Below are 20102 nucleotides of genomic sequence, written 5' to 3' on the forward strand. Positions count from 1 at the left end.
TGCTGGTTCCCTTTCCTGAGCTCCTTCATTATGAGCAGCTGTGTTCTCCAAGATTAAAATCCTGTTTAGAGGGTAAAGTGACATGGATGTGGCTAAGCGTGAAATAAACATTCATGTTTTTGTGATGTTAGAATTCTGTGAAAATAGTGGGAATGGGAGGCATTGATAATAGGAGCAAAGAATCTAAAAAATGTAACACTAGCAAACACATCCTTGGCTAAAGAACTTGCAAGAAATGCCTATCAATTAACCATATTGTCTAGTCAGCAACACTGCCTTTAAATGACGGTGCTGCTTCCAACACATCACTTGGATTTTGAATGCCCTTCAGAATATTATTGGCGGATTTTCTGCTGGAGACCACAATAAGTTATATGTCTTTATTTTATCATTTTATACAGGCAAAACAGCTGGTGGCACAAATGGCTGCAACACTCTTCAGAATTGTTTAGCCTGTTTTAATTAGAGGAAGCTGCCTGGCAAGACAGGCAGTTCTTCTCTGTTCTTCTCTGAGCACGCTTTTTCCCCCCCCTGCATTTTAAATTCCATTTGTTCTGTGGGAACAAATTTACAGATAACAGACATGATGTACACTTTTTCATTACTATAAAATATAGCAATTTGTAGTTCAGTGTAAAATAATAACTTGTTTGAAGCTGCTTATTAAACAGTAATCTGATATTCTCAGATGAGTTTGGGTTGCAAATTAAATCATAACATTCTGAAAGCTTACTGGTATGTAGGGTTTGCTTGGCTTGGCTTCCACAAACTTTGACAGACCTTTCAATCTCTGAATATTCAGACCTTTAAAAAGGTTGTGTATTTTTAATTTTCTTTGGTATGGTATATGTTTAGTCAAAACATCCTGTGCTTTGTATAAAAGCCATATACTACAGATTACATAGAACAGACTATAGCCTAACATTTACCTTTGTCTTGTGTTAGAAAAAAAAAACCAACTCTTTATTTTCTAAAACTTTCTTTCAACTAAAGAGTCTTTAAAAAAAAAAAGTTGGGAGGCGTGGATTTGAGTGTGTTTGTGTGTTAGAAAGGGGCTGTGGAGAGCTCAAGAACCTGCAAGGTTTGAAAGTGCTGTGTGGCTGTGCTTGTTACCATGACACTGACTGATAGTGGGGCAATGAGCTGAATTTCTAATAACATTCGTGGTGCCGAGCAACTTGTGCCCGGCCAGTAAAACACACCAGGGCTGAACCTCTTGTTTGTTTTGGTTAGTTTGTTTTTAAAACCTGGCATGGCTGTCCTGCAGCTGAATAAGATGCAGATGAGCTGTGCTGAAAAGGAAGCTGGGTAAGGCAATATATACATCCAATGGGCTCTGTCACTAATGTACATATAGCATGCTTGTTTGAAGCTGTGAGGATTTTCTGATAAGTAAAGGCAGAACTGGGGCTGTATGAAGACCCGTGTGTTCTTCTCAGTTTCTGGATTCCAGACAGAGTATAGGAGGAGTTCATCTTGGAAATGAAGCACATTAACTTGATTAAGCATCATTTTTTACCTCAAAATTTAGGCTCATGAAAGTTTTAAAGTAAAATTACATGACCTGATAAGACTTCTGGTTCAAATTATAGCCTGCTGTCTTTCTGTCACTTCATCTTCTACTTTTGTCGTGCTGTTGGGCTGCCAAGTAGCTTATATTGCTCTCCTCTAATGGTGAATTGCACGAGGTAAGGAAAAACTAATACTGAACAACAGAGCAGATCTGTTACTCCACTGTTGACTTAGGTTGCACCTGACGGATGAGAAATCTCATTTTGTTTCACCTCTGTCTGATAAACCTTTGTAGTGGCAGCAAGTGTGAAAATAGTTTCTTGCTTTTTAGCGTGTTTTCATTAGATGGGCAAGTGTCTGTTTTCTACAGAAGCAGAGAGTTTTCAGACATTTTATAAGCATGCATTTTTAAAACAGAGTGTGGGTTCTAAAAATTGTTTGTTACCTCTTTGGGAAGGTTTGGCGTTGACATTTTTATCATAGGTGAAAGTACAGCTTCATCAGGTACATGATGTCCCTTTTGCTAACAGCAAAAGGTGGTGAATGGTGCCACATCCAGCTGCCGGCCAGTCACTAGTGGTGTGCCCCAAGGATCAGTGCTGGGCCCCATGCTCTTTAACATCTTTATTGATGATCTGGATGAGGGCATTGAGTCCATCATCAGTAAATTTGCAGATGTCACCAAGCTGGGGTCAGGTGTTGATCTGCTGGAGGGTAGAGAGGCTCTGCAGTGGGACCCCGACAGGCTGGACAGATGGTCAGAGTCCAACGGCATGAGATTGAACACATCCAAGTGCCGGGTTCTGCACATTGGCCACAACAACCCCATGCTGTGCTACAGGCTGGGGTCAGAGTGGCTGGAGAGCAGCCAGGTGGAGAGGGACCTGGGGGTACTGGTCGATGGTAAGCTGAACATGAGCCTGCAGTGTGCCCAGGCAGCCAAGAGGGCCAATGGCATCCTGGCCTGCATTAAGAACAGTGTGGCCAGCAGGAGCAGGGAGGTCATTCTGCCCCTGTACACTGCACTGGTTAGGCCACACCTCAAGTCCTGTGTCCAGTTCTGGGCCCCTCAGTTTAGGAAGGAGGTTGACTTGCTGGAACAAGTCCAGAGAAGGGCAATGAAGTTGGTGAGGGGTTTGGAACGCAAGCCCTATGAGGAAAGACTGAGGGAGCTGGGATTGCTTAGCCTGGAGAGGAGGAGACTCAGGGGTGACCTTATCACTCTCTACAACTACCTGAAGGGAGGTTGTAGACAGGCGGATGATGGTCTCTTGTCCCAGGCAGTCAGTACCAGAACAAGAGGACACAGTCTCAGGCTGCACCAGGGGAGATTCAGGTTGGATGTTAGGAAGAAGTTCTATACAGAGAGAGTGATTGCCCATTGGAATGGGCTGCCTAAGGAGGTGGTGGAGTCGCCGTCATTGGAGGTGTTCAGGAGGAGACTTGATGGGGTGCTTGGTGCCATGGTTTAGTTGTTTAGGTGGGTTGGATTGGTTGATGGGTTGGACACGATGATCTTGAAGGTCTCTTCCAACCTGGTTTGGTTTATTCTAAATAAAGTTTTAATCCAGCCATATTATGGAGAAGCTCAGCATAACTAGCCATACTAGCAGTACAGAGAAGCTGTACACTTGTGTAGCTGTGGTAATCTTTGCAAAGTCAGGTTTAATCAGCTTTCTCCACAAAACATTGATTTATTGTGATGGAATTAGTTTTTAAGCCCTAGAACTGAAAAGGGTTACTGTCCAACCAACCATATTTTTCCTGAGTTTGCATTTCCATAGGAATGTATTGGAGGAGTTTGAACTAGATGGCACATGTGCATGGTCTTTGTTTTCAGAACTAGAGGTGGTGACTTTGTGTAGCCTGTCAACAATCATTTAAACGTGAAAGGCAGTGTTATACTGCTTTTGACATCCCTACCAAACATCAACTGTGTTAATTTTGGACTGAAACTTGCAAGCACAGCTGAAATCTAGGTGAGCTGTGTTTGACCTAAAGCTGATTTCAAGACCATTTTAAGTTCATGTAAAACACCTCATGAGGCCCAGGGGAAAGATGTGTTTACAATGTTTGCTTTTAACATTTGATGGCTGGATCTTCGCATAGTTTCTCCAAGGTGAAATTAGCTCAGTCTAAGGCTGGCCTTTCTGCTGCCATTTATGGGGATTTCATCTAGAGTCTCACCTTCAGCTCTTGTCCCCAAGAGCAAATAAAGTAGGATCTCAGACACCTCCTTAATTTGGCTGAAAAATATGGGTTTAGATTTTCTCTAAATTAAGTTCTGGAAGAAAAAAAATCCAAACTTTGCCAACATTTGCAAAGAACAAACACAGGGCTTCACAGGGCTCACTTGCAAGCATCAGCAGTGCATTTTCTGAAACGACAGCTGCTGCTGCTGCTGGGGTCCCTGTTGTCTGGGATCAGTCAACAGGAGCTGTGGGACCCTCTACACACTGTGAACAAGTCATGGGAACTTGGAGCACTTTTAGTATCCCAGAAAATCTATTCCTCTAAGAAAACCTAGAGGAGTTGTAGCTGCCTGATGGACAATCTAAGAAATCACTTTTGTTTTGCCCTTAAAAAGGTGCACCACCATCCCAGCATGCAGGTGAATGTGATTGTGATTAGTCATGGAAGGAGTGAAGGAAGTCTGCTGCTGAGGTGAAGTAATAAAATATCTTTAAGGTAAAATGCCCATTTACAAAAAATCTAGAAGTTAAAGGTCACCCTATTTTGTCTGATGTGATATTTAAAGAGAAATGCTTAAAGCAAGATACCTACCCACATCTCTGCCTTTCCTTAGGGACTATCATTGACTGGAAATCCCTCAGCACTTTGGAGATATTGAAATGGCTGACCTTTGAAAGGCCAAACACAAACTGTCATCTTCTTTGAAAGTGTACAGAAAGCAGCAAGGGGTGTGAGCTGGAGGAAAGCCTGCCGGTCTCTTTCTGTTGTGCTCTTGGGGATGGTTTGCCCCTGCCAAAAAAATGAGGACAGCTAATTCCTTTAGTTCCAATTTACTTACTCTTTTGAGGGATTGCACCTGGATAGGAGAAGCTTGCCAGGCAGGGAACAGTATTGGTTATTAAATGTGCAGCTAACCCCTTCTGGATTCCATGTAGTAAGCAGCTGCGTGGTAAGCAGTTTCGTAACATTAACTGGTGTGTATTAGCTGTATGTGAACTTGTACCCTGAGCTGCTGCAGGGAGGATAAAGACATCCACTACCAGGAATTTACTAAGGGAGGGGGAGAGCTTTGGTGTATGTTAAAGCAGCAGGACTGAAGCAACATGGCACAGAAGGAACACAGGGAAGGCTTCATGTACAGAAAATGCAAAAGGTTCCAAAATGCAGTAACAAGAAATAGTAAGGGAGTGTGAAGGTAAAGACTGCAGGAGTGTGACAAATATGAAGTGAAGCTTTTATATGTAGTATTCAATGTAAGAGAAGAATTAGAATTTGATAAGGTGATATAAAGTACAAGATTTATTCAATGGTTAAATGTGTTAATCTGCAGCTAATCCTGCTGCAGTGTAGGAAAGTCCAAAGAAAGTTCAGAGAGCCTTTATCAGACCTGCACGAGGTAAAAATGCAAGAAAACAACCCACGCTTTCCATTCCCTGTGATGTACATCAGCCCTTTACACAAAAGGCAGATGCAGCACAACGCAAGCATTTCTGGTAGGATATTTGTGTTGGTTGCTGATAGTTACTGTCCCTTGCAGGGAAACGGTTGCAGTTTTCAGACAAAGGGAAGCTTGCTGTACAATGAAGAGGGATGAATCTAAAACAATGCTTCACACTAACAAGCAGTGTAAGCCTTCTTAGAGCCTGAGTAATTAGAGAGTTTCTACTTTTCTGACCAACTGGCAGCAACTCTTTCCTGAGACTGCTTAGAGAGTTGCACAGGGACTAATTATAAACATGCAGCTTGACTTCCAGCTACTGCAAAACATCTGCAAAGTACAGATTGCTGTTTGTACGTGTAGCATTGTGCGAGAGCATGCTGGAGCTTACAGAAATAATACGTGCTGGAGCTTACAGAAATACATGCTGGAGCCATGAATCAAACTCGGTCATGTGACAGAGGGGAGGTACCGGGCTGGCTCCCAGCCAGTGGCAGGAGCTGATGGGTGGAACAAACGGGGCATAAAAAGACTAATATGACTAACGGATCCTGGATGCGTGGTACCCTTATTTGGATATACAGGAATGTAGGCTCTAGCAGTTCTGCAGCTCTACCAGCCTTTTGCCTGACACTGGAACTGCTGCTCACAAAGTAGAATCCTGCTGCTCTGTGGTAGGAAGGATAGAGAAAGAACATGGCCTGCATTTTGAAGGTAAATCTCTATCTGTTGCTTGAATGCATTGTTAGAGAGCCCCTTGCTGCTCAGAGGCATGGATTTAGTATTGGTCCTATTGCACCTTTGTTGTCTTTTTTTTGAATACTGTCTTTGTTTGGCAAATCAATATGGAGAGATTCTGCAACGTACACTGTGCTCTGCTTCCCTCTGCCATTCTTTTCCTCTCTCCCTGCATTGTCAGAACTGTGAGCTACCGGGAAGAGAACTGTGTACCAAATACTAGGGGTGGGGGGTGAGGGGCTCTGGTTTGTCTCAGCTGACTTTTGTCTGAGCCGAATTCCTTCAGGAGCAACAGCATTCTGGCAACAGACTTCCAATACAAAGGACAAAACGGGGGGTTATTTTCTTTTTCTGACTGTGTAGCATTTAAAGCAAAGGTTGCAGAGGTGTACAGCTGTCCCAGTGGCTCCTTAAGCACACATTCCCTTGCTGAATTTACCCAAGATCCACATACTCCATACAATTATACTTAATATTTAATTGCATTTGCTAATTAAGTGACCTATTCGATAGAGGGTTTTTTTTCCCCCTTCATGCCAGCAAATATAAGCATAAACTTACCGTGTGATCACATGCTTTCTCCAGCCTGCTTTCCCCACTGAGACAAAAGTATTTGCAACCAGCATGTCATGGAGATGGAGGGAGCATCACTAGCACTAAGTATTGAATGAAAGGGGAGGAGGCGGAAGTGCAGTCAGCTGAGAACAAACAGCGTTTGTTTCCTTGCAGTGTTGTCACTGGCAGGGAGACGCTCTCCTGTGCCTATCTTGAAAGTGCTTGTTTCAGATGCATGTGCTATCTGCCTTGATCTTTTCTGTGTATATTTTGAATACATTTGCACTCTGTTCCTTTCAGTAAATAAAACTGGTCTGTGAATGCTTTGTTGTTTTCCATCTGGTCCTCTGACAAGGTGTTGATTATCCTAAACTTTGGGATGGTCTCTCATAGCAATTTCCTTCATCATATCAGCAAATCAGATAAATTCTGAAGCTTTAAAACAGTCCCCAAATAATAAACATTCTTCTGCGTCCTTGAAGACAATTCTTACCACTTTATTTTGTGCTCAACTTTCAAGCCAACTTACTTTGTTGCACTGTTTCCCCCTTTCATTCATTCCCTGCTAATGGGTCTGTGGTACACAAATGGTTTTTTGAATTTTCTTTCACGAGCATGTAGGTTGTGGCAGTTTATATTAATAAATATGGCAAAATTTGCCTCCAGTGCAGAAACTGCTGTGGACTAGCAAGTTCTGCTTGGGGATAGATGGCAACAAACTCCTTTATGAAGATAACTCTCAACTGCATCAGTGATAAGTTGTAGGTTAGAGCGAGGAGGTATGAGCTTTGTGGATGGAGCCTGACTTCTCAAATACAAGCATGTGCACTCCTTTTCAAACGCTCTTTGAATGTCAAAGGTGGGATCTGCAAGTGATCCAGAAGACAGAGTTTGACTATGTGGAAAGATCACATGCAATATCTTTCCTCTGCCCCTAATGGTTAAATAAGAATGTCCCTTTACAAGAAAAATCCAGTGTCTCCCAGTGGTTTCCTTGGCACAGCCTAGTGACAGCCTACTACAAGCATGACTTCTTCAGGGCCTTAATTGTAGAGTTTGAATTATAACACTTCCCTTTGCCCAGGCCTGGAGCTCCATTTTGTTGTAATTCTGATGATTAAATCAAAAGATAAATTGGTGTTCCTTGACAGACAGCCCTTTACCAGCTTAATTCTTAATCTTGTTAACACAGGCAGGTGCAAGGATAAAAAGTGAAACAGATATGTGAAGATTAGCTTTGACACAAGGCCGGCTGAACTTTCTCAGACACACATCCCATAAGAGTAATTTAAGTGTCTAGATCAAGATACTTAGTAGTGCATAAGTTTTTAATGTAATGCCTACAGGTATTCCTCAAGTTTTTACCACAGCAAAGGCTTTCAGACTAAAGTGTATGTTTCAATGTGACACCAAGCTAATTTCTTCCTGAAAATACAAATCTGTTGCCTATAACTTTCTCCTTTCTCTTAGGTTTGTCCTTAGTCTCTCATTTATTCAGTCAGTAGCCTATGCGGAAACAACCAAATCTGTGCTGTAGGTATAGATTTTGAGTAGGTGCTGGCACAGTGGATGGGAAGCCAAAACTTCAGCTTCAAGTGCCTCTGTAGCTATGCTTGTGGTAGATTACCTTGCCTCTCTTCCTAGAGCTTTAAATTTCTGTCCTCCTCCTCACTCATTCCCTTGTCTCTCTCTTCTTCATGAAGACTTGTGGAACACTAGAGTTCTGTGTGTGTGAGAGTTTAATTTAAATTAGATTGGGTAGAGATGTCTGTAAAGTGTGGAGAACAGAAGTGGCTATTGATATTAAAGCGGCTGTCAATGTGAGTAACTGAAGTTACTCACAATGGTTAAGAGTGCATTAGAAAAAGTGTGTAACCCTTAGATACCAAGAGTTCCTTTTACTGTGGCCATTGCAGGCAATATTCCGTGTGCTGCCCTGGTAGCAATGCCTGGGAAGGGGATTCTTCATAGGGTGTATGCTGTCTCTTGTGTTTGTCTTGCTTTCTTTTGGTAAGATTAGTGAGGCTGTTGCTAAACCATGGCTCCAGAAACTTTCTTTCCTGATCGGTAGTGGAACATTCTCATTAAACCCAATGAAACTCTTTTCTGAGTACTTCTCTCTTCTGTTGAGGAAATGCAGGGAAAGAATGAATTCTAAGACACAGAATGTGTTGGGTTTTTTTGTTCCATGCACCCCACTCCCTCCCCTCACATCCCTCCATGTCTTTAAAAATTATGGCAAAGTAGCTCAGTGAAGCGTTGGCATTTCTTGGAAGAAAACAGTTGTTGCTTGTTACTATGGTAGCTACAGGCCACCTTGCCAATTACTAGATTAAAAGAGTGATTACTATTTATGTAGTTGCTATGTTGAACTCCCCAACTTTCAGTATATCAGCCACTGATCCTTTAAAATTGTGACAAACATTCCTCAATAAATTACTGCAAAGAGATGCTGGGTTTTGCATAATTGACAAATGCGGTACGTGCCAACGTACCTGTTGTCTTAAGATAAATACAACGTGAATGATAATGATACTCTGTAAAATGTTGATGCCCTCCACTGAGGGCTGGCCCATGATATTGTAAAGCAAATAGAACAGGAGACTTAGTTCACACATGTTTAGTTTGCCCTGCACTTTGTAGGGGATTATGCCTTCCCCTGTTCACAAAGTCTTTAAGTGGAGGTTTTGAAGAAGATTGTGGAGCTGGACTTTGTTGTCATCATAATACAATTTTAACTGTGTAGGCTGGCAAAATTTAATAAAATACCATGTATAGTGGGTCTATACAATGAGGACTAAGCATGGAATCTAGAAATGTGTTTCCCTTTTTTGTGTGTGTGCTGTGTATTTACTGAGAACAAAAGAGATTTTATGTGTCTATAGGCTGGACATGACCTCCTATTAGCAGAGATCACAATGAGTTGAAGCCTTCAGTGAAATTCTGTGATCTAAATTATATTTGTATAATATGAGGCAACGTTCTTTACTGTTTTGCTGCTGTTAAAGTAAGCAGGTTGACAATCCATAGCTTCACTGTTTTATTTTAAGTCTAATCCATAGATTGAAAGAATTGTTTTGTAAAATGTAACTCTCAGGCTTTAACCAAACAAAACCATTTGGTACATGCTTGTAACAGTTTTCTGCAGGATGATGTTAACGTTGACCATTCCTGTGTGTTCACCTATGATTGCATTGTACATTTCCTCTCTGAGGTTGTCTCTGCTGATTTAATTAAATCCACAGGTTGCATTTCCCCCTTAATTCACATACTATACTGGTTTTGGCAGGAGTTTTCTTTGGAGTTATCCCTGGGTGTTCAATGGCCTGCATATGACTGGGGTCTTCAGACACTGCAGTAATACAGATAACATTACTATGTGCAGGCATTTGCTCCATCTGCACTTTTGGGACTAAAACAGCAAAGCTCTTCTGATTGTATTAAACTTTCTACCCTAGCAAGTAGCTGTTCAGAGAGGAGATGCGAAAGAATAGAATAGAATAAACCAGGTTGGAAGAGACCTTCAAGATCATTGGATCCACCCCATCAACCAATTCAACCCACCCAAACAACAAACCCATGGCACCAAGCACCCCTTCAAGTCTCCTCCTGAAAACCTCCAATGACGGCGACTCCACCACCTCCTTGGGCAACCCATTCCAATGGGCAATCTCTCTCTGTATAGAACTTCTTCCTAACATCCAACCTAAAAGGTCTAAAGGGATCTGGTCCTGGTGTTTGAATGCTTGTCATTTGGGATATTCACTTATTCATGTTATTTATTATTGTTATTTTTTTAACTTAGTGTATATGTTGGAGATTGTAGATGTTTCTACATCACTGCAACACATTCCTTGTTTCAGTTCAGCTCTGTTTTGCAGGGTAGGCTGTGTCTCACCATAATTCCATTTGCTCCTAGGGATTTGCAGGATGCTGGGCTTTCCACAGAGATGACCTTGATATCCTGCTTGAATCATGTCCAAGATAATTCACATACTGCTCTGACTGTTAAATTTGCTGCATCAATGTTTATGCATGGCATCCATCCATTTTCCTGTGCTAAGAATTGTGCTTGGATCCTGTTCGATTCTCATGCTGTGCTTTTTCCTCTGACATGACACAAGATGGAGAGATCCTAGGGAAAGGAACAAAGATGACCTTCCTTCCTCAGGGGAGGTGCCCATCTGAAGGGTCATTTCCTAGCCATCTGTAAGTTTGCTGCAGGCTCACTGTAATGTGAACTCACTTCTCAGCCTGTCTTAACCTGATGATAGACATTTTTGTGGACTGCAGCATTTCTATTGTGACTGGAGTAATTCCCAGGAGTATGTGGTCATATCTCTAGGGGTAGAAGTTGTAAATACATAAGGGTGCCCCCTATGAGGTATGCACAAATGAGTTGGAAAGTAACAGGCAGATGCAACAAGTAGTTGCAGAGAAAAATCACTTTTTCTGAGATACTAACCAGGTTTCTTCTTGGATCGCTTAATCCCTATTTCCTGCGGCAGATTTCTATTTCCTCTTCTCCTTCCCCCTGCTGAACAAACCTAGCAAATCTGCACAGTTAATTCTGATGCTCTTTCTACATTTGATATTTCTATTTTAAATACATTTCTTAAAATTACTCTACTTCTAACTAAAAGACTTCTGTATTGTTGCTCTAAATTGTTTACCTCTAAATTGCTCCTAAGTGAATTAAGTTGTGTTAATAAATCTGGCAATGTGAGAGGCTAGGATTTGCTGTATCATGGTCCAGTGGTGCTTAATTACCATTTAAGATTTTATGGAGTATAGGACATAGAATTTTGTAATGCACTTTTTATTATGTTAGCTTCTTGAAAATTTAAGGAAAATTAAATTCTAAGAATTATAAAACCACTTTTCTATCTTGCTTGCAATTATCTTAAACTAATTATACTTTGAAGATGACATATTAGCTTCCTGCTGAGCTGAAGAAGATGGAAGTCTAACCAGTCTAGTCCTATAAGAGGACTAACTTTGGTTGTATGAATTCAATGCCCATGTAGCTAACCCAAAACAATCTCCAGTATAAGCATACTTCAGTTGGTTTAAAACTTGGAGTTTCCTGTCTAAATTAATGAGAAGTGTAAAAACTAAAACTGCAAAAGCAGCATGAAATTAGAAGCTGTCTTGTGTGGAGTTTTATGTTTCAGTAGTTATGTGATAAAACAGCAATTGGGGGAAGGTTTTTGTTTTGCAGTTCATCTTTAAGTAACAAAGCATATGCCATCCAGATGTTTTAGACTCCTGCCCTGCTAGGGATATACAATTGTTGCGTATGCTATCATAGGCAGAGGTCTGCATGTTGAAGGTAGAGCAAGCTTTTCAAATTCAGCTTCTTTGTAGGTTTGTGCAAAAGATTTATTTTCATTTTGACACGTAATGAATGCTAGATAACTTGATGTATGACATAAAATATAGGAAGCAGCAAATTCTTATACTTTGATGCAACCTGCTAAATACTTGGATATACAGGACATATCTATTACTTATTTCTGGTGAGATGGCAGCCCAAAGGAAAGCATATGTTCTTTTGTGACAGTTGCTAAACATTCCTGATTAATTTGAGGGGGCTTGAAATACAAATTTAAACAGACCCTGTGTTTTATTTATTTATTTTTTAAATGTGTTTCATTCCAGCAATATCTGTGCACCTTCCAAAAATGTAGTACTGGATGTGGTGATCTGTCCAGAGTTGGTTCCTTCCTGCTGGTTATACAATGAATATAATTTTTGGATCAGTCTCCTCCTTCTGGTGGCTTTTACTGTAAACTAAAGAGCTATTTTGGGGGGGGGGGGGGAATTGATCATAAATTTCAGCTTTTTAGTTTGACTTTCAGATATTAACCTGATAACTTATTTTGTGGTTGTTATCCATGCTTTTGCCTATCAATTACTCTCTTTCCATGGTCTGATTCACAGCATATGCACATACATAACAAAAAAGAGATAGAGGTGTACTACTTCTTGATATGATTTGAGACCTATGAGATCTTTCTGGAGGAGCTAGAAAGAGTTCTTTGCAGGGACCTGTAAACAATGTTAAAGCCAGCTCTGCTTATTGAATGTCTTAACAAGAAATAAGCCAAAACTTTGCCTTGGTCTCTGTTTTCTCTTAAAGCTGGGGGAACTGTTGCATACTCTTGTGGGATGAATTCTTTATTCATGTTGGAGGGAAAACTGCACCTACTGCATTTTTTTGTGGTGGTTCTTGTAAGTATCCTGTGTACTCCTGAAATAAGGGAGACCACAACTTTTCCGGTGAGTTCACTTGGTTTCTGCAGAATGGGACCTCATGCCTGAACTGAAAGGGCAGTCCATGAGTATGATGAATATTTTGTCCCTGAGTTTGAAGACAGAGCAAAACAGGGCTGAATGAGATGTGAATCACTCAGAAAATGTTAAATATCAAACTAAGTATTCTTTATGTGTCTCTCTCTTCAAGAACAGACAATCTTTATGCAGATTTTGCCTTTACATTATTATGAGTAGTGTTACAAGTTTTGTAGAGTAAGACATATTGGTGCATTCATGTGCTTTTCAGGAGCTCTGCAGGTATATAATTTATCTTTTAAAAGTCAGAGAGCCAACTGAAATTACATTAGCAGTAGAAATTCATATATGTAATTTATACTGAAATAATGACAGTTACTTTACTTCTGATTATTTTATCAGAAGCATCTGTGAAACATGAACATTCTCAGTTAATATATTTGAAATTGGATAAAATACTATGGTGGATATTCTTTTTCATCTTTACTATTGAGAAGAACAAAGATGAGACAGGAACTCAAATGGAAGGTGTTGGGAGATGAAATCTTGTAAGCAATGTTGTTCTGAAGTACTGTGTTTTGTTGTCTAAAGGCAGTCCTATTAAACAGTCCTTGTATGTCCTGTTAAGCATGTGGGATATTTTAATATTAACATGGAAGCACCATGCTTGCTAATAATGAAACGAAGCAGCTGCTGCTTCTAAAAAGGCACATTTTACAGCAATTTACATTAACAATAGGTGGTGGAATGCCAGCCTAGGCAGGTAAAGATGCAGGTGTGGAGCTGTTGGAAGTAATCAGAAAAATCATGTTTATTTCATGGCAATGAAATGCAGAATGAATTATTTATAGATCCTGTCTCTTCTGATGATGTGTTCCTTGCACGTTGGTTTGGTATAAGATTTAGGTATCTTCTGCGTCTTCTACAATTATTTTCCTCAAAAATCTACAGATAATCTCACTACGAGCAAAAATTTGCCTGGTCATTGGCCAAGAGAATGCCCTTCTGAGCTTGCATGAGATTTGGTGTTTCACAGAATTAGAATATTACGGGCTGGAAGGGACCTTGAGAGATCATCCAGTCCACCCCCCCCTGCCAGAGCAGGATCACCTGGAGCAGATCACACAGGAACTCATCCAGGCGAGTCTTGAGTATCTCCGGAGAGGGAGACTCCACAACCCCCCTGAGCAGCCTGTTCCAGAGTTCTGTTACCCTCACAGTGAAATAATTCTTCCTTCTGCTTCCATGGAACTTCCTATGCCTAAATACCTGAATTCTAAATACACAAAGCCCAAAATCAAATATCACTCTTTTTTATTTTTTTTTCCTTGTACATTTTACCACCATTTGTTAATCATCAGTTTCTTCCAAATCTATTGTTTACTCAGATGTTAAGATAATCATCTTCATGGGCTGATGTTGCATTTCAGAAATAACAATGTATTTGTTAGTTCATTAATATGTACATATTGGTACTATTATGCAACAATTGAGGCCTGTAGAATACCTCTTGGTGTATTTTGAATAATTGGTATTATATTGCTTTACATAAGATTATGAAATCATGTGCTCATGTATGTACTTCTCTAAATGTTGAAGGCCTGACCCTTCTTCATGAGTGGAAGTAACTTTTTAAAAATTATTTCTTTTTTATTAATCCAAAAAGGCTAGAAGGCTTTTGTGTTTTAATGTGCTGTCTTCTGCTGCAGGATACAGTTTCTAGAATCAAGTTCTATTTGGCAGAGGAATAAAGAATTCAATTCCAGTTTACATGGGTACACACTGAGGCTTATGTGATTATTACAATTCATTACAGTTTTACTATACTTTTCTAACTCAGTCCTCTCAGCCACGTGACTGAGTTATATACAAAGTCCAGTGCATCAGCTGATCTGTTGTAACTTCTCTGCATTTGTATTTGTCTGTGGCAAGCTAGTTGGGTAGTAATTGTCAGCCAAAGACGGCTTTCTATTAGGGTTTCTTATGTGCAGATTGGGTGGAAAATATGGAAAGGGAAAAAAAAAATAATAAAAAGTCTTTACATTTTAAAGAAAAGAATGTAGAATAAGACTGACTCATTCCTCTATGGGATCCTTGGGACCTGTGGAATATGTGATGGTTGAAGATGAATCTTTTATAGCTGGGATATGGAACTTTTGCCCTAAAACCCTCTTTCATAGTTTTTTTAACATAGTTTCAATGAGAGAATTTCAGATAACTGCCTCTGCATGTCTTGCTATTCCTCTTCTATATTTTATTTCCTTACAGAGGACAAAAAAATGTTAACAGAGAAATTAGTTTTATCACAGGGAAATGGGAATGGAAAAGAACCACTGAACATTCCAAACAAGATAAAAGAAACTGATCTTTAGGAACACTTCTTGAGCTGTATCCTTGCCTTCAGTGTACATGTTCTCTCAGCCAGCAGTAACTGTTCTGTACCAGTTATTGAGACCTGGCAGCCTGTGACACTCACAGCTCTCAATATGAAATACAATTCATACTATATTTTTTATTCATGTTCGCTGCCACTTGTCCACTTACATTTCATTAAATGAATTAGTGTATCTTAGTGGTTTCACCAGGTCACTTCAGATGAAACCAGAGAACAGAGGACATTAAAATGCCACAGTAGCCTTCCCCTTCTACCTATGTTTCCCCTTGAGAACACTAAATATGGAAATTTGGTCTCCTTGTCTGTAACCACTGCATTAACCATGAGAACAGAGTCAGATGTGTAATCCAAGAACCAGATAGTTAATGTGTGTTTGTTGTCCTGGGGAGTAACGCCTCTCAGCCTTTTTTAAGCATAGATACAGCATCAAATACTGGCACCTCTGACAAGCCACCAAAAGCTGTTCACTTTCCCCTCTGTTGCATAGCTGTATGTGGGGCTGTTGTATCACAAATAGAAAATGGAATTGGATTAGAATAACTGTTTTGCTTTCCAGAGGGTTATTTTTAAGACTGCAATACTCAGGAAGTTAATTAGAGATTGTGTTGAGCCCAGCTGAGGAGGTGGTGCAAGCATAAGAGAGCAGCCTCCAAGGCAATCATTTAAAGGGGAGGCTACTACCACAGTAGGAGATTGCTTGACAAAGCATAAGCAAAAAGCCTAACCTGGATATAGCAACAGCAGGAGTAAGGAGATCATTCTCCACCTGTACACAGCACTGGTTAGGCCACACCTTGAGTACTGTGTCCAGTTCTGGGCCCCTCAGTTTAGGAAAGATGTTGAGTTGCTGGAAGGTGTCCAGAGAAGGGCAACAAAGCTGGTGAGGGGTTTGGAGCACAAGCCCTATGAGGAGAGGCTGAGGGAGCTGGGGTTGCTTAGCCTGGAGAAGAGGAGACTCGGGGTGGGGGACACCTTATTGCTCTCTACAACTACCTGAAGAGAGGTTGTAGCCAGGAGGGGGTTGGTTTCTTCTCCCAGGCAACCAGCACTGGAACGAGAGGACACAGTCTCAAGCTACACCAGGGGAGGTTTAGACTGGATGTTAGGAAGAAATTGTTCATAGAAAGAGTGATTTGCCATTAGAATAGGCTGCCTGGGGAGGTGGTGGAGTTGCCATCACTGGAGGTGTTTAGGAGGAGGCTGGATAGGGCGCTTGGTTGCATGGTTTAGTTGATGAGATGGAGATGGGTGATGGGTTGGACACGATGATCTCTAAGGTCTCTTCCAGCCTGGTTTGGTTTATTCTATTCTACCATTTGCATTACTTCTTCATTTGACATCATTTAGGAAGCAGTATGGCACTAATGCCAGTTTTAGATAGTAATTGTACTCAAACAGCCTAAGAGCTAGTGACTATGACCACCTGAATTATGCTTTTAGGCTCTTTATTTCTTTATATGTCATTTCTTATTCAGTATGAGTGTATATATACTGTGTATTTATATCCTACAACTGATTATTTTTTTTAAATTGAAAGAATGATTACCCATAATGGTATGACAGAGATCCACTCCCCTTCACTTTGATTTCTAATGTGATAAAATGAGACTAGATAAATTCTTTCCATTGTTTGATCCTACTAGAGCAAGAGACAAAAGGGACTGCATAGTATTTGGACTTTATTGAAAGACTAATACTAAATATCTGTCAAATAGAGAATATTAGGGTTGCCTGTGGTAATGCATCTTGCTGGCCTCTTAATATACTTAGTTTCCTGTTGCTTTACTAAATGCCATTGGTATTTAAAATTTGACCACCCATCTAGAAAGTAGTGTGTTAGTTCATTTGCTGTCTCCTGGACGTGCTTGTGCTTTTGAGGTATTTGGGGTGAAGTTCAGCTGGCATTTTGCTAAGCTTTCCTTTTATAGTTTTCTTTCCTTTTTGGTGTGTCTCATATTTCAGAAGGAGGATGGAAAATTAATGTTTCTGAAATTTCAGCTTTCAGTATTTGCTAAAACTAATGTCATACTTCATGGCACTTACAAATTAACCAGAAGATTGACTGCTTTTTCCCCCACTGAAGTCTTGCATGAGACTTATTACTACTCGCCATTCATTGATTACAGTGGGAGAAGTGGGGAGGCTGACTTTGGTGTACTTGTTCCAAATGTCAAAACTCAGAGTTGTTAAAGCTACAGACTTCTATTTTACCTCTTCCCTCTGTCATCAGTTTCACATCTGCCTGAGGCCACTTCAACCTCAAGTGGCTCAGTTGGTAGCGCATAAGACCCTTAATGGGAAGGTCGTGAGTTCAAGCCTGCAGTGGGCAGTAGTCTCCTCCCTACTCTAGTCATGAGGTCTGTGGTGACAGGTTGGACTCGATGATCTTTGAGGTCCTTTCCAACCTTAGGAATACTGAATCTACTGAACTGTACAATGACAAGTGCATCCCCCAGAAGGCAGATACCATTCAGGTCATAGACCTGTGGAAATGAATTGTAGCTGATTTCTACCTTCAAAATCTGCAGGAAAACATGATCAGTGACACTAAAATGAAAACGTAATTTGTCAGACTTGCTCCTCTTTTTTTTCTCGTTCTGTCTGTTGACCACATCCTGCTCTCAAAGGTAAGTCTTATTCAGCCCCTTGTGAATAAGGTCAGAGAGCTGGATGTCCTCCTGGCCCTTGAGGCAAGGTACTATGGTTTCTAATGGTACCACTAAGCCCCTGTAAAGGGACTAATGAAGCATTGCATGAAAGTGCTGTAATGGAATTTATGGGAGAATATATTCCCGTTGTGGAGATAAACATCTTTGTAGAAAGAAAGGAGGATGAAAATGGAAACCTCATCAGTATTTTAGATAAAATGGAGAGATGTCTGCTTGGGGGCCATTTGTGGAACTGAAGTTTTAAATGCTAATAAAACCCTCAATGTCTAATTGATTAAAAATAAAAATATTTGTTGTATCAATTGAAAATATGTTTTGAAAATGTTATTCTGTCTGCAAGATCTGTCTCTAGCAGCCTGAGATGTATGATGACTAGTCCTATGTTTCTTCACTCAGTAATGAGTTTCATAAAGAGCTGTGCACTTGTTATATTGTTTATCAGTATTTATATTACTAGAAACAAAAAATGTGCTGTTTTCATAAAATCCTAGAATTATTTGCTTTGGAAGGAAAATTCAAAGGTTATCTCATTACTTGGCCCAGAAGTCATATGAAAACACTGATCTAGTATTTCCCTTTAGTGGACATAGGATTGTTTTAGCCTTGGTTCAAAATAGTCATTAACAATGTTATATAAATGATTTATGCTTTGTTTTTCAAGTCGATACTTGAGACCTCATCCAAATGAAATGAGAAGAATTGCTTTACCTACTTAAACCACTACCTCTGCTTTACCTCATTTTTCCTAGCATTTGTAGTTGGGGAAAAAAAGTGAGATTACATGATCCATGTTAAGTCATGGGTATGGTATTCCAGATGACTGGAAATTATAAAGTTATTTTGCATGCTTCTGTAACAACTAGACAAGCAGAGTACAGAGGAGTGTAACTAGTAACCAGCTTGTTGTCTAGGTGATGTTGTTCAATATATTCAAGTAAAAAGTATAAATGAATTTTGTATCCCTTTCAGGCATTTAAAACTGTTTATAAATTGGGTAAGAAAGATATTAAAAATCTCAGAGAATGAGCCAGGTTTATATGAACACTTTCCTCCTGATATTTCATTTCTGTGATAGCAGACTGATAATAACTTAATTAGTGTGATACATGTATGGTATTGTTATGTATATGTAATGTACTTGCTTAATAGTTTCTTTGGGTTTGTACTTTTATTGGTCACCTGTTTGCTATGCAATCCATTAGGAAAAGTTGTGAAATATAATAAGGTCTGTATCTAAAGCTGTAGAAAGGAAGTAATTAAACTTAATTGAAGTCACTGTTTTGAAGTACAGTGGCAGATGCAAAGGACTAATTCAAAGCAGATTTAGGTAATGCATGCTTTTAAATGCTAGCTTGCAAACAGATAAGTATTACCATTATTAGAATAAAGTTACATCAAACTGTCTTCTGAAACCTGAGTCTTGAGATTGTGTCTAATAACAGACACTTGTGTTAAGTCTTGATAAGGGATGTCACTTCTGTTTCCTAATTTGTTAAACTGCCAGTCAGAAAAGAAATCCCAGAAATGCTGTCTGAATATTATCAAAGTGGGAATTAGCCAGGGCTATCCCTGAAGGTATTCTATGATGTCAACTTCACCATCAGCTATGGTAAGCCCTCTGTTCAAAATTATAGGAAAGATGACATTAGTTCTGAAATCCAAGTACATTGATTTAGAAATGTTACTTGCAGAGGTATGGTGCCATGGTTTAGTAGTCATGAGGTCTTGGGTGACAGGTTGGACTTGATGATCTTTGAGGTCTTTTCCAACCATGTTGATTCTGTGATTCTATGATATGTGTGTTGGTTTCCCCTCCCCTGCCCACATCTTTGTACTGTGATATTCTTATGGATTTTAAAGGTCAATTGTTTTTGCAGCAGCTTAAAGCAGTCTTATTTCTACAGTAAGCAGAAAATGGGTTGTTCCATAGGGGACTGAATATGAAGTTTGCATGAAAATAAAAATTAAGATGAAGTTAGTTTTTACAGCACACATGGTTTACTTCTCTGCAGAACTGATGGAAAGAGAAGAACCTTAAATATAAATCTGAAATTTTGTGTACTTTTTAGTGCTTCTGAATTGTTTGTTTCTTTCCACCTGTACCACAATTCTAAATAGAAAAAAAAAAAAATGTCAAATACCTCAAGGAACTAACTGCTCTGTCAAACTCCAAAGCAGCTAGGTGTGAGTACATCCTTCCCAGACCTACATTAGGCATGAAAATATAGCTGTAGAAGACTGAATTTTGCTGATGATTCAGTTGCTGATGGGTTAGTGTGGAACCTGGGACAAAAGCAGTGGCTGTCCT

The 20102-nt window shown here is 39.9% G+C and overlaps 1 protein-coding gene across 1 annotated transcript in view; it reads left to right on the forward strand.

Moving 5' to 3' along the window:
* Positions 1-5668: 5668 nt before the first annotated feature.
* The window catches only part of ST6GALNAC3 (ST6 N-acetylgalactosaminide alpha-2,6-sialyltransferase 3), a 239219-nt gene continuing 224785 nt past the window's right edge, over positions 5669-20102 (forward strand). The window contains exon 1 of the mRNA XM_068141059.1: positions 5669-5857. Coding sequence (XP_067997160.1) covers positions 5840-5857 — 18 coding nt within the window. The 5' untranslated portion in view covers positions 5669-5839. The remainder of the gene's footprint in view (positions 5858-20102) is intronic.

This window comes from Melanerpes formicivorus, unplaced genomic scaffold (genome assembly GCF_026170545.1).
Source record: "Melanerpes formicivorus ecotype bairdi unplaced genomic scaffold, bMelFor1.0.p_v2 SCAF_7, whole genome shotgun sequence".
In the NCBI taxonomy this organism is placed as follows: domain Eukaryota; kingdom Metazoa; phylum Chordata; class Aves; order Piciformes; family Picidae; genus Melanerpes; species Melanerpes formicivorus.